This window comes from Canis aureus, chromosome 8, assembly GCF_053574225.1.
Source record: "Canis aureus isolate CA01 chromosome 8, VMU_Caureus_v.1.0, whole genome shotgun sequence".
NCBI classification, from domain to species: Eukaryota; Metazoa; Chordata; class Mammalia; order Carnivora; family Canidae; genus Canis; species Canis aureus.
In genome coordinates, this window is record NC_135618.1 from 66,729,809 (window position 1) to 66,743,773 (window position 13,965).

Below are 13,965 nucleotides of genomic sequence, written 5' to 3' on the forward strand. Positions count from 1 at the left end.
ATCCCCTGCACTTAGGCTTGGCTCAGCTCCCCTTTCAGCGAGAACCCTTTCATCCAGATTAATGGAACCTAATGTCCTCTAAATGTACTCTATACACTTAATACTTTGAAGTATTAAATCTTTGTCTTCCTTGCTGTTCACGGCACCAGCTTAAGATGTTGGCTGTGGGGCACCTGGGTGGCTCATTTGTTTAAGTGTCTGTTCAGGTCATGATCCCAGGTCCTGGGGTCTTCCTGCATTAGGCTCTGCTCAGCAGGGAGTTGTCTTCTCCCTCTCCCTCTGCTCATTCTCTCTCTCTCCTCGCTCGTGCTCACTCTCTCAAATAAATAAAATCGTTTTTTTAAAAACAAGGTGTGGCTGTTTTCAGTCAACTCCTGGAAGACCTAGCTCCTGGTTGCTGCCTCTGTGGACTTTGTTTTCTACTGCTTCTCTCCACTTTGGGCCTCTTCTCTGATCTAAGGAAACCATGTGCTACATAAGATCACAGTGTTACTTTTTATTGGGGGAAATAGTGAGAGATTAGTTACAACAGCATTTGTCTCTGAGAATTCTTACAAAATGAAGTAAATCTGAAAATGTAAGACAAGTGTGTTCTTTACTACACAGAACATGTGTGGTAATTTTTTAAAGAGGAGATCATGTTAAAACTATTTCTAAATTCTGGGGCTAAGTCACTGGATAAACACCAGAACAAATGACAGACACTGATTCTGTGAAATGTCCTGGAACACAAAACACTAGTAGGCCACATTTTTATATTTCTTCATTTCCTCTTTCACCATGAACTGAGCTCCTTCATGTGGTTGACAGTGATTATAGCATGGAAACTTTTGAGGTGTTGAGTTGGCTTAGGAGTCCTTGTGAAGTCCTTATTTTATTTTTTAATCATTTATTTATTTTTTAAATTTTTATTTATTTATTTATTCATGAAAGACACATAGGCAGAGGAAGAAGCAGGCTTCCTGCAGGGAGCCTGATAAGGCACTCAGTCCCAGGATCCCAGGACCCTGGGATCACATCCCGAGACAAAGGCAGATGCTCAACCACTGAGCTACGCAGGTGCCGCCCTTTCTTATTTTAAAGCAGTTTTTCATCAGTCCATTAATTACCTCTCCATTGTCACTTAGGTATGAAGTTTTACAGTTCTGCTGGCTGTCACCAGACAAGAGACCAGCAGCTGAGGACGTGCATAGATTGCTCACTTACCTACGGATGCAAAGCCAAAGGGATTCAGAAGTTGACTTTGAACAACAGTGGAATGCTCTTAAACCAAATACAAATAACAGAGACACTTCAAGTAATGCTGCATTCCCAATTCTCGACCATTTTGCCAGAGATCGGCTTGGTCGAGAGATGGAGGAAGTCCTCACTGTAACTGAGACCAGCCAGGGCCTGAGCTTTGAGTATGTGTGGGAGGCAGCTAAGCATGACCACTTTGACGAGCATGGTCGGGGCCCCGCAGATGAAGCCTTGTCCTACACAAGCATCTTCTTTCCAGTTGAGGTTTTTGAGAGTTCACTTTCAGATCCTGGACCAGGGAAACAAGACGACAGTGGCCAGGATGTCCCCCGTGGGGCCCCCGGAGTGGTTCCTGTTTTTGATGCCCACAACCTTTCTGTTGGAAGCGACTATTACATCCAGTTGGAAGAAAAAAGTGGTAGCAACTTGGAGCTTGATTACCCGCCGGCACTGCTCACAACTGAGATGGATAACCCAGAGAAGATAAGTGATGAGACGTCCCAGTTTCTGACACTCAGGAATCTTGAATTTGAAGAGTCGAGTACAGATGAAGATTTCTTCCAAAGCAGTACAGACCCCAAAGATTCCAGCATACCTGAGGACATACATGTTACCAGGGGTCCTGAGAGCCCTTTCAACAGTATATTTAATGATCTGGACAAATCAGAGGATCTACCCAGTCACCAAAAAATATTTGATTTAATGGAACTAAACGGAGTTCAAACGGACTTGAAGCCGACCACTTTAAGTTCAAGTCTGGATGCCTCCAGAGAGTCAGTAACAGCGTGCCACTTTGAGAAAGAAAAGCCCCGTAAGCTTTTTGACTGCGAGCCTCTTTGCTTATCAGAAAACCTTTTGCACCAAGATAATTTTGATCCACTGACTGTTCAAGAATTGTCAGAAAACTTTTTATTTCTTCAAGAGAAAAACTTACTAAAAGACTCATTGTCTAGCAAAGAACATGTAAATGATCTTCAAACAGAACTTAAAAATGCTGGTTTCACTGAAACAATATTAGAAACTCCACGTAGAAATTCTTTAGATCTTGAAGTTAAGTTTGCTGAAAATAAACCAGGCTTTTCTTTGTTGCAGGAAAACCTAAGCACAAAGGGTGAAGACACAAGTGGTGTGTTCAAGGACAACACTTTAAACACCTCACCACAGTCTTCCCCGGAAGTGCAGGTACCTCCTACCTCTCTTGAAACAGAAGGAACACCTCATCATGTACCTCCAGATCCGCTCCTGAAGCAGGGAGAACCCACGTACCCAGATGTCAGTATCCATGAAGACTGTCTCTGCCAGGAAATCAAACCAGACTCTGTCACCATCACAGTTGTAATTCCCTCCACTGATGCCAAAACATGTGGCATTGGCAACAGGTCTCACGACCTGACCCACCAAAGTCAGGAGGCCTTGAGACTGACCAAAAGTGACTCAGTTCTTGTTAATGACGTTTTTGCCAATAAGGTGAGTATAGGAAGTAGTCTTCCAGAATTGAGACAAAACTTACAAAACCAGACGCTTTCAGAAGACCATCACAGTAATAGCCTGCTGGAGAAAAACGTGGAAGCTGTGGAGACTTTGAGTCAGCTGCATTGTAAAGATGCCACAAAAGAGGGGGGCTTGGTGTCTGCCCTCTCGTCGGACTCGACCAGTCAAGACAGCCTTTTAGAAGACAGCTTGTCAACACCCATTCCAACTTCAGAACAGTCTGTGGAGACCCCAGACTCTCTGGATTCAGTGGATGTCCATGAAGCCTTACTGGGTTCTTTAAGCTCTCACACACCTCAGAAACTCTTGCCCCCTGATAAGCCTGCAGACAGTGGCTACGAGACAGAGAACTTAGAGTCCCCTGAGTGGACTCTGCACCCTGCTCCCGACGGCACCTCCGCCTCAGAGGCTGCCACAGTGGGCAATGACAGTCATGGTAGTTTGCCTCCCAAACCGGTCATCGTCATCTCAGATGCAGCTGATGGCCACAGAGGTACAGAAGTGACCTCGCAGACTTTTGCACCTGGCTCTCAGAGCTCATACCGAGACTCTGCTTACTTCTCAGATAATGACTCTGAGCCCGATAAGAAGTCTGAGGGGGTCCCAGGACCCCCAGCCTCACCCTTGGTATTGGTGACGGATCCTCCCCTGCCTGAGTCAGTCATTCCAGAGCACAGTCATGGCATCAAGGACAGTTGCCTGGAAACCAACCATTGCCAGCCAGACCAAAGTTGTCTCCCTGCCTCACAAGATCCCAGTCACCTGAAGTCTAGAGAAACCTTGGACGCAGCACCAACTGATGTTTCCAAGCAGACACCTGCTTCTGAAGACAAGGCTGGCAGTCCCTTGAGTATGTTGAACTCTGAGCTGAGCAGTGGCGATGACTTTGAGGCTCAAGAGGAGTGCCCCTGCACACTCACCTCCACTGGAACCAACACCAACGAGCTCCTCGCCTTCACAAATTCCACCCTCTGCTCTGGCAGCCCATCAGACCTGACAGTGGAGAAGTCCTTGTGTGGCCATGCCGAGGGCCCCAAGTTGAAGGAGCCAGATATTGAAGGGAAATACCTGGGGAAACTTGGTGTGTCAGGGATGCTTGACCTCTCTGAGGATGGCATTGACGCAGACGAGGAAGATGAGAACAGTGACGACTCCGACGAGGACCTGCGGGCGTTCAACCTGCACAGCCTCAGCTCCGAGTCAGAGGATGAGACTGAGCACCCTGTGCCTGTGATTCTCAGCAATGAGGATGGGCGGCACTTACGGAGCCTGTTGAAACCCTCAGCCACTGTTGCCATTGAGCAGCTCCCAGATGACTGGAAAAAAGAAAAGAAGGCAGTGACATTCTTTGACGATGTCACAGTCTATCTGTTTGACCAGGTACCTGTTAACTTCTAAACTGCCATATTAGGAAATTCCAAGGTGTGTTAGGAAATAGAGGGTGCTTTGTTTTCCTGATTGCAGTTTCGAGGCCACCAACTAGTTTATGATTCCTCATAAATAAGAATTTGGGGTTGGTTATAGTTCCAAGAATATGCAGAAATGCATTTTGGACAGGGAACTCCTGTTAAGGGAAGGAGACGTGGATGCCCCTTCTAGGTCTCCTGGCAGAGTCCTACTGAAATTAGTTCCCTTTTACAGACCAGATTTCTATAATCCAGCAGTAGGCAGCAATAGCCAGCACACAGGTGCCAACGAATAGTCCATGGCTCACAGGCAGCCCCAGGGGTGCTGGCTATCTCCGTCTCTGTGGGTTGGGACCAGGCAGTGGTGGAGTCTGCAGCCTTCCCACCCTCCTGTGCCTGTTGAGAACTGCTCCGTGAGCTCCGACTTCAGCCTCTTTACAATCTAGGGCTGGAGATTTTCTTATATCTGTTAAGTGACTTGTAGGCTAAGTCTGTTACAGTCAGAGCACATGTTTGGTATGGTTTCGGTTCCTCTGAACTTACAGGGGTTTGTTTCTGAGGCAGGCCATGGTCTGTCTTGGTGAATGTTCTGTGTGTACCTGAAAAAACGTGCCAGTCGGTTAGGTCTGGATGGTTGGTAGTGTCCAGCTCTTCTACACGGCTGCTGATTTTTTTGTGTGCTGCGAGTTCTTCCCGTGGCGAGAAAGAGAAGTGAAGTCTCCAACTGCAGTTGTGGATTTGAACTCTCCATTTCTGTTTGTTTGTGCTTCCTCTGTTATATGGCTCTGTTGTTAGCTGTATGCACATTTAAGATCCCTAGATCTTCTTGAAAAGATTGAACTGACCTGTTTATCGTTATGTAATGTCCTTCTGTATTCCTTTGTCTGACAGTCATTTAGCCTCTCCAGCTTTCTCTTGATTGGTATTTGCATGAGATATCTTTCTTCGCCTTTGTACTTTCAATCGTATATCTTTATGTTCAACATCAGTTTCTTGTGAATAGCAAAGAGATTTTTAAATCTATTCTCAAAAAAATTATCTTTTAATTGATGGTTTTAGGCCCTTTACATTCAGTAAAATTAGTCTTGTTTGAATTTTGGCATTTTGTTCACTGTTTCTATTCCTCTGGTTCTTGTTTCCTCCTTCCTGTCTTCTTTGTGGTAATTTAAGCATTTTTTAGTGTTACCTTTTAATTTATTGCATTTTTATTATGTATCTTCTGTGAGTGTAGTTTCTATAGTGGTTTTGGGGATTATACTACACTTTTTACAGTCTACTTAGAGTCAGCACTCCACCATTTCAGGTGGAATGCAGAAACCTTATTACCATTATCTGGTGTATTCCGCTCACAGACGCCAAAGCCCCATCAGATGGTGCTCTGCATTTTACTCCCAGTTATCAAATATATTTTAAGAAACTCGAGAGGAGACAAATAAGGTTCTATTTACCCAGACAGTCCCTACCGTTTCTCTCTTTTCATTTTTGATGTTCCAGGATTCTTTTGGTATCATTTCCCTTCTGTTTGAAGAAGGTTTTTCTTTTTTTAAATCAAACCTACTGACAACGGATTATCTTAGTTCCCCTCATTCCTTAAGGATATTTTCTCTGAATATAGAATTCTGAGTTGACAGTTCTCTTGGTATTATGTCTAATTGCTGTCAAGATATTTTTCTTTGCGAAATTTCTTTCTCTTCTTAGCAGTTTGATTATGGGCATGGATTTCCTTGAGTTTACCCCGTTTCAAATTTGCTGAACATCTTGAAACTGTAGTTTTATATCTTTCAACAAATTCAAGAACTTTTCAGCCATTATTTTCCCAAATGCTTTCTTTTGCTGTGCTCCAGTGTCAGATTGCTGTGTATGACCCATTGGCACGCTCTTCAGTTTTCATTGTTGTTCAGATTGGATCATTTCTATTAATCTCCTTCAAACTCTCTGTCATCTCCATTCTGATATTGAGTCTATCCATGGGGTTTTTAGGTTTCAGCTACTGTATTTTTCTCTTTTAAAATTTGCATTTTGCTGTCATTTTTATCTTCTTTTGCCGAGACTTTTGTCTATTTACGTTCATGTCAAGAACATTTGCCCTTGCTTGTAGGAACATTTTCATAATAACCCTTTTCAGAGAACCCCAGCATGTGTGTCACTTTGACACTGGCATTTCTTGATTTTCTTCTTCCCTGGGAATTGAAGTTTTCCTGATTCTTTGTATGTAGACTGATTTTAGACTGTATCCATTGTGTGTTCCGTGACTCTGTGTCTTGTTTAGAGTCTAAGGAGAATGCTGATAGTTTTGTTCTAGCAGGCATTGGCCCATTGGGATTTAGGTCACAAGTTCCCGGTCTTTCTGTGGGTGAGGTCCCCCCTTGTTGTACTGTTTGAATCTGGGCTCTGTACGTGCCCCCTGCTGGCCAGGATGGATCTTGGCAGTGGCCGCCCGGCAATTCAGTTCTTAGAGCTTTGCTGTGCTGTTGAGAGTCAGCTCTACCATGCTCAGGTCAGAGGTAAGGCAGGAGCTCATGAACTTGATGGGGTCACTTTCCTGAGCTCCTCCCTCACCATGGGATCCCTGGTACTTTCCCATGTCTTGGCCTGCCCTCCCCCCCCCTTTCCAGCTAAACAGCTGGTGCAGTGGCTGGACAGAAAGGAAGACAAGCAGCAGGCTTCTTCTCACTGTCTTGGGATTTCCACTCCTCCAGGGGGAGAGGGAGGTCACTTCCCTCAGCATATAGGTGTCTGTCATCCTGGGACTGCTGGAGGCTAGGGAGCAAGAGAATGGAGGGGGAAAGTCTGGAGTTCTATCCCACCCCCCACCAGTTCCCGAGTGTCAGAAGACCCCGTGCCTGCTTCAGAACCAGAACCAAAGGGCTTCTGGAGCTCTCTCTGTCCATCCCAGTGCCCACTTTGGATGTCAGGCTGTGCTGGGTCCAGGCCAGGAGCTGTTGAGGCAGGGGCCATGGGAAGACAGCAGATCCACTGCTGCCCTGGTGTACCTTGAGTTCTGGCATGCTTCCCTAGCCTGCCTGCTACTATTTACTTTTCGGAGGCCTCCAGCAGCTGCTGCATGCATTCTGCCTGGGCTTCAGAGTTGCTTCGGTGGGAGAGGCAGGTCTGTCTGTGTGTTCCTACTGTGGCTTTCCCAGGCCCCGAGCCCCTCCATTAGTCAGACATGGTGCCATCCTGCCACACCTACAGCAGGGGGCTCCCAGGAGTGGGCCTTTGCTGACGAGAATTTCTCTCTGGCTTTTCAGGAGACCCCAACCAAAGAGCTGGGACACTGCGGAGGGGATGCACACAGCCCCGAGCTGAACAGCCCAGCACCATCCTCAGGCTCTCCTTATCTGAGCAGGTGCATAAATTCGGAAAGCTCAACAGATGAAGAAGGTACTTCTCCTCATTGATGGGTTTGAAAAGAAACTAAAAACAGTGCATTGTGAATAAGGTGCATTTTTCTGGAGGTTAACATCATGGATTGCTTTAAATGACTGTCTTACGACCCCTGGAAGCAGCTCTGCCATTTTTCGGACCCAAGTTGATTTTGGTTGGTCAGCAGCACATGCCTGTGTGCTTGCCCACCCCCTACCCCCCGCTTCCTGTTCTTTATAATGAAGTCATAAAAGGAGAACTGGTTTTTATTTTTACTTTCAGGTGGAGGCTTTGAATGGGATGATGACTTTTCCCCGGACCCTTTCATGTCAAAGACAACAAGTAACCTTCTTAGTTCCAAGCCTTCTCTTCAGACATCCAAGTACTTTTCACCACCTCCGCCACCCCGGAGCGCGGAACAGAGCTGGCCTCACACCCCGCCGTATTCCAGATTCTCCATCTCTCCTGCCAACATCGCCAGCTTTTCCCTCACTCATCTTACGGACTCAGACATTGAGCAAGGAGGTAAGAGGAGGGCTGTGTGTTGAATGCTTGTTCATTTGGTACCTTCTTAGTGTTTGCAGAGTAGATTGTACAGAAATTCTTTAGAATGCTCTCACAGTCTTAAGAGTGTGCTCTCAGGGCCATATCCACGTGTAGGACTCTGTCACTCCACAAGCTGAGTGCTACTTGAGGTGTCCCCGCGTGACCCTGTTGGGTTAGGTGACCTGGTGGCAGCATGGTTCCAGGTCCCTGCACTTGCTCCAGGATGTCTGCCACCTTCTTTTCTCCTTTTTTTCCCTTTTGCCACAACCCCTCCTCCCATCCCCCATTCCCCGCTTCTTTCCCCCAGAGAGAAGCTGTTCTTAAAAACACTTGGCCCGAGATTTTGGGATTTAGCCCAAATGTGCTCTGGCTCTTCCCTGGGAATATTGATTTTGCCATTAAGTCTTGGTCTTGTGTGATAGCAGAGGCCTAGGTGGGAAGTCACAGGCAGGGCACATTTGAAGTGCTATTATCTAAACATATGGATCCTTTTTTCCCCATAACCAGATTGGAAGATAAATGTTAATAGGTACATTTTTTGATTTGAAGTTTGCCGTTCAAATACTAACTATGAAACATAAAGCGCTTTCATTTGTGCTTGTGCTCTGTTGAATTGTGCTGATTAGATAATGCCCATTACTTAGAGATCTGTCAGAGATCAGGACTGACTTTCTCCTGTGCCCTAAGCGCTGACACTGAGCTGCGTGCGAGCTTAGCAGATGTGTGTGCGAAAGCCTGCCAGAGTCTGGCAGGTGCCGCTGTCACAGGAAGCTATGCAGCTGGAGCAGGTGGTGGGCAGCCACACTCTCAGTTCCTTTTTTCTGTAGCGCAGGTCAGATGCTGTCTAAACTATTTTTATCTTTGACAATCACTTCACAAACCTAGCTTTGCTTGTTCTTCCCTAAATAGGAAGCAGCGAAGACGGAGAAAAGGATTAGGTGGATGTGGATGCACTCCCGAGTCCCAGGCTGCTCCCCCAGGGTGGCATTCCTGCACCGCAGCCCAGCAGTGATACCCCTCCACGTCCGCTGCAGTGGGCACAGCTGCAGTGGGGTGCGGCGCAAGAGAGAGACTCAGGAGGCCGGAAGGGAGTCGGCTGGCTCTGTGCCCATGGTGGGAAGCCCAGCTGGGGAGGCCCTGTGGCCGCTGTCACTTGCCAGAAGTGCTTGTGCCCTGGTCATCCTTGGGGAGCGTCGATCCTGCTCTGGTGTGTGGGGAACTGTAGGCTCTGGGTTGTTTCTGGCTTCCATGTGGGGTGTTCTCCACTTCTGCACCTGTGCATCCTTCTGTGCACGAGGGCCCAGAGGTGCACAATGGGAATGGGCACCAGTGAGCCATATTTATTATTTTAAAGAAATCACTAATTGCTTTCTGTAATTGCACTGTGGATAAATGTTCTAAGAGTACCTGATATTGTACAGAATCTTAAATTATTCAAGGAAAATAAGGCAGGTCAAGCTGGTGCTATCCACTAGTTTGATTTTTTTTCTGTTTTATAGTTTGTTTGCTCTGCATGGTACTTGTAAAGTTTAAATATTTTGAGTGTTCTGCTGTCTAGAATTGTTGGAATTGTACATATGGTACTTTTTCGTAAATGATAAATGATTCCGAAGGTTAGTGTTTTTTTTTTGTTCTTATAGGAAATATTTTTGATGAGTCCAAAAAGACTGCTTTGTTCTGTTGACTGAATGAACACACGTTTGTCTCTTTCTATGACGCAGGTTCCTTGTAGCAAGCACAGCTTCTCTGAGGAGCTCAAGGGTCTTACAGCCCCTCCGTGTGATTCTCCCACCCTGCTCCCCAGTTTTTTTAAACCCTTCTGAGAAACTTGACAGGTGGTTCACCGCAGAGCTCAGCTTCAGGTTAGAGTGTCCAGGTCTCCTGCCCGCTCCCTGGGGAGCCGAGTGCCCCCATCTGGGCCGAGTTCTGCTGTGGCCCCTGTGCCACTTCCCCTCAAAGTCTGCTCTTCTGCTTGGTTTTTGGAAGCACAGGCTGCTACGTAACTCCTTCCTTCAGATGGTACAGAACTCTGAGGAAGAAGCTGCCCGCACAGGGCTCTGGTTGCCAAGGACAGTTTGAGTTCATTCTGTTTGTACACACTAGGCGTTGAGCTTTTAAATCACCTCCAGAGCTGAATTTTCCCCGAAGAACCACTTCTCATCGTGGCCCACGGCGGCTGGTCTCTGTAACCAAGGAGATACACTACATCCTGCAGCTGGGAGGAGGGACGAGGGACATGATGGAGCCTGCACAGCTAGCACGTCCTCCTGGTTGGGACCTTAGGCAGCCACATGTGGCCATCACACCGAGACATGGCCCTGGGACTCATCTGCACTGACCCTTCCCTTCTGCGTTAAGCACCATGTTCTCCCTTTGCCTTGAAAGGGACCGAGTGTGTCCCACACAACCTCCTAATGTTGCCAGGAATTGGGCGTTTGTGATAAAGCTGACCTCATTCTGCAGTCCATGATTCTGCTTTGACATCAGGAAGTTTCCAGGGGCCATAGAGCAGCATGTGCCGGAGGAGGCTTGGCATGTCCTCCATGAAGCCGTGTATACCGGGGTCGGGCATCAGGTCTGTGGTCACCACACACTGGCCTTTCACCCCAAATGTTTTCCGGTGCTGATTTGTTTCCCCGACTCCAGCATAACATGGGCCCACTGGGGCTGCGTGATAGTCCCAGCAAGCAACCCTGGTCCTCATGTGAGATGCAGTTGTGTATACTGGCTAGAGTTTACAAAATCAGTTATGATCTTTATTATCAATTCTGGTTCACTCCACTCACTTTTTATACTAGCAATAACTATCCAGAGCAAGAACTCAGAACGGAGAAAGAGCTTCCTCTTGGTGTGAGCAGGAAGCACAGCCAGGACAGCAGGGCCTTGGGATGTGCAGACTGGACAAGAAAAAGTTAATAGGGCATTAAAAGGTGATTTTGCCAAAATTGTCATAACTCTGAATTTCCTGCTATGAAGATTTCCTGAGTTTCCTGAATTTTTATATCTATCAGTCTTTGTGAGAGATACATGAGAGGTGATAATTATACAAGTTTTTTCAAACTATAACGAGTTCAGATTTAATGACTAAAGTCAAGCAGATCCATAGAATATATAGTCTTCTTGTGTAATCAGCCTGGGATCAATTTACTGATATTTGGGGGCTGTACCTTTTTCACTATGATTAAGGAGATTTTAACAAACTAATTCCCATTTTAATTTATTTTAGGTCTATCTTGCTGTCATGATTAATTGCCAAAAGAAAGCATTTTATACATTGAGTTGGGGGGGTGGGTTGGAGTAGTAAATCTTACTGTGGTGTTGCATGGTGGGGAAGATTTTATATTTATAATAAACATGTGAGTCAATATGTTCTTTTGAAATCTCAAGCAATACACAGGAAACCAATTATGTAGATTAGAATTTTCAGCCCATCTTTGAAGTGTCAGCATGTGCTTTGTTGTTCAAGTCAGGTTTCCTTTTCTTTCCTTTTCTTTTCTTTTCTTTTTTCTTTTCTTTTCTTTTCTTTTCTTTTTTTTTAAACTACGTTGGTTACCAATAGTGGATTTTCAGACCGAACTTGTTCTAATAAGTTATGCAATGAAATCAGTGGAAATCTCCAGAAAATATGGGTGAAGTTGATAATACCTGATTCACAGTGGTATTTCCTGGCCTTCTTTGGAATCTATCAGGTTTTAATTAGTGCTACTCTGGTGGAGTTTACGTCTTTTAAATCCTATAATAAGAATAACCTTCATTTCCTTCCTACTAGATGTTAAATTTGTGTTATCAAATGATCCTGTCATAAGCCAGAAAAAAAGAAATTAAAAAAAAAAAAAAGTGCTCCCTAAATCCTTCTGGAAGGACTGTGCGTCTGGGTAAGAAGCCATTCATCTTAAGGGTGAAGAAGCTCCACAAAGCTAAATTGAAAACAGAGCATTCATTCTATTTTTAAATGTACAGGCGATTGTTTCTATAGAAGTGAGTTTTATCTTAGAAAAGTCTTTGTATGTCTTGCTGCCGTAAAACGCCTTTCAAAACCTCTCCCTTGTATTCATATTTTCCGTAGGGTACTTGTAGGGTTAGTGACTTACTGCATTTCTGTCCTGAGGGCCCAGGGTGCGACGGAAGCAGCTCTTGGTTTTACCCTACTCAGCCCATCATCTGAAATTCCAGAGGTGAACCTAGTGTTAGGCTCTGAATGTTGGGCTTCGGTGATCAGGGCTTCAGAATAGTAGCCTTATGAGAAGTAGCCTTAAAATAAGAATGGGTGGCACAGTTCCTTCAGATTTCAGTCTCATAAACAATATTCCTAATAGTAACGGGGTTGGCTCCAGTTTTGGCTATTAACGAAACTCCTCTTCAGTACACAGATAAATTCTGAAAGGTGTGTAGACAGTATTGAATTACCAACAACCTGCTACCCTAATGGCTTGAACTAGGTGGTTCAGGCTCACACAAATGCAGACAGACCTTACCAGTGGGCTGGTGCGTGCATCCACTGTTGAATCCCGCCTGCAAGAGAAGATCCATGGGGCAGTCACACCCACACGGCTTCCCTGTTGTGCTTTAACACAGTTGTGAGAGGTTCACGGCAATATCACAGCTAATGAACTTTCAGTTTAAATTGTGTACATTTTTAAATTGTAAGATTTTTACTGTATATTGATGCATAGTGTGATTCAATAAATTGCTTGTAATTTAAAAACTATTTAATATTCAAAATAAATATAGTTATATATTTATAAACTCTGTCGCTGCGTTTCTTTCGTGTTCCCACCCCCCCTTGTGCAAGGCCCGGGGTGGGTGACCTGACACTCACTGCCCTGCCGGGGGCACTCACTCCCCGGGTCTCTCGAGATTGTGTGCCTTTTTACATGACCTAAAACCCCCACTCTCCTGAGAACATGAAAGTCTGTATAATCACTGGAAAACTGAACTTGGAGTCGTAGTGCTTGTGCCGCCTCCAAGTGTATCTGTAACTCAAAGCCTATATTGAGTTTGAGAAGCATTTTAATTTCTGAGATACAGTCTGTGATGAGCTGTAAACCAAGAGGCTGGTCTGCTCAGCCCTAGCCCTTCTCTGCCCCAGCGGACCTCCGCTCCCCTGGCCCGGCGCAGGAGCCTCCTCCTGAGTAAGGCTGACCCCGACTTGGGTCACACCAGCCCCCTGAGACCCTCGGGGCCCGATGGAGCCCACGAGCCGCCCTGGGAGCCCGTCTGGAAAGGGCGAGCTCGGCGCGGCCCCTGACCCTGCGGGTCACGAGGGGCGGGAGGCCCAGCGCACGCGGGACCTCGGGCTGCAGGTGCCCCCAGCAGCCTGGAAGCACCCCTGAGCCAGAGGCTGCTTTTACCCCTTTGTCACGCTCCTGTGAAAGGTGAGGAAACTGAGGCAGGCAGGCGGGCGACTGAGTCAAGCATGTGGGTGGAAGCCAGGTCTGAGCCCTAACAGCCCCTCTCCGGGTGGAGACCTCGGAAGGCCGGTGACCGCCCGCAGAGGCCGCGCGTCGCTCCGCGGGGCTCCGCCCACTCGCCCCTGGACCTGCGCCCCCGCCCCGCGCAGCGCGGGGGGAGCCCTCGGAGCCCCCGGGGGCTGCGGCCCTTTTCAGAAACTAGTGTTATCGTCGCAAAATGGCTTTTCCGCCAACTCTCCGGGCTACTGCGCGTGTTCCGGGCCTTCACCTCAAGGCCAGGTGCGGCGGCCGGGCGCGGTCCCAGGGCTTCGCTCCGCGCCCGCCGGCCCGCAGGCGCCTCAGTCTCCCGCTCCGCCGAATGGGCTCCAGGCCGGGCGGTGCGCGGCGGGCAGGCTGCGGCCTCTGGGGCGGGCGGGGAGCGCGGGTCCCCCGCCCGCAGGTGCGCCCCCGCCGCCGCCCCCGCCCCCGCCTGGCAGGGACACGCGCGCCCCCGCCCACCCCGGCCC

The 13,965-nt window shown here is 47.3% G+C and overlaps 1 protein-coding gene across 1 annotated transcript in view; it reads left to right on the plus strand.

The window, feature by feature from the left end:
• Positions 1 to 12,794, plus strand: part of LMTK2 (lemur tyrosine kinase 2) — an 83,772-nt gene extending 70,978 nt beyond the window's left edge. Inside the window, exons 11-14 of the mRNA XM_077907777.1 lie at positions 1,128 to 4,110; positions 7,388 to 7,520; positions 7,785 to 8,027; positions 8,958 to 12,794. Of these exons, the coding sequence (XP_077763903.1) occupies positions 1,128 to 4,110; positions 7,388 to 7,520; positions 7,785 to 8,027; positions 8,958 to 8,986 (3,388 nt within the window). The 3' untranslated portion in view covers positions 8,987 to 12,794. The remainder of the gene's footprint in view (positions 1 to 1,127; positions 4,111 to 7,387; positions 7,521 to 7,784; positions 8,028 to 8,957) is intronic.
• Positions 12,795 to 13,965: the final 1,171 nt, after the last annotated feature.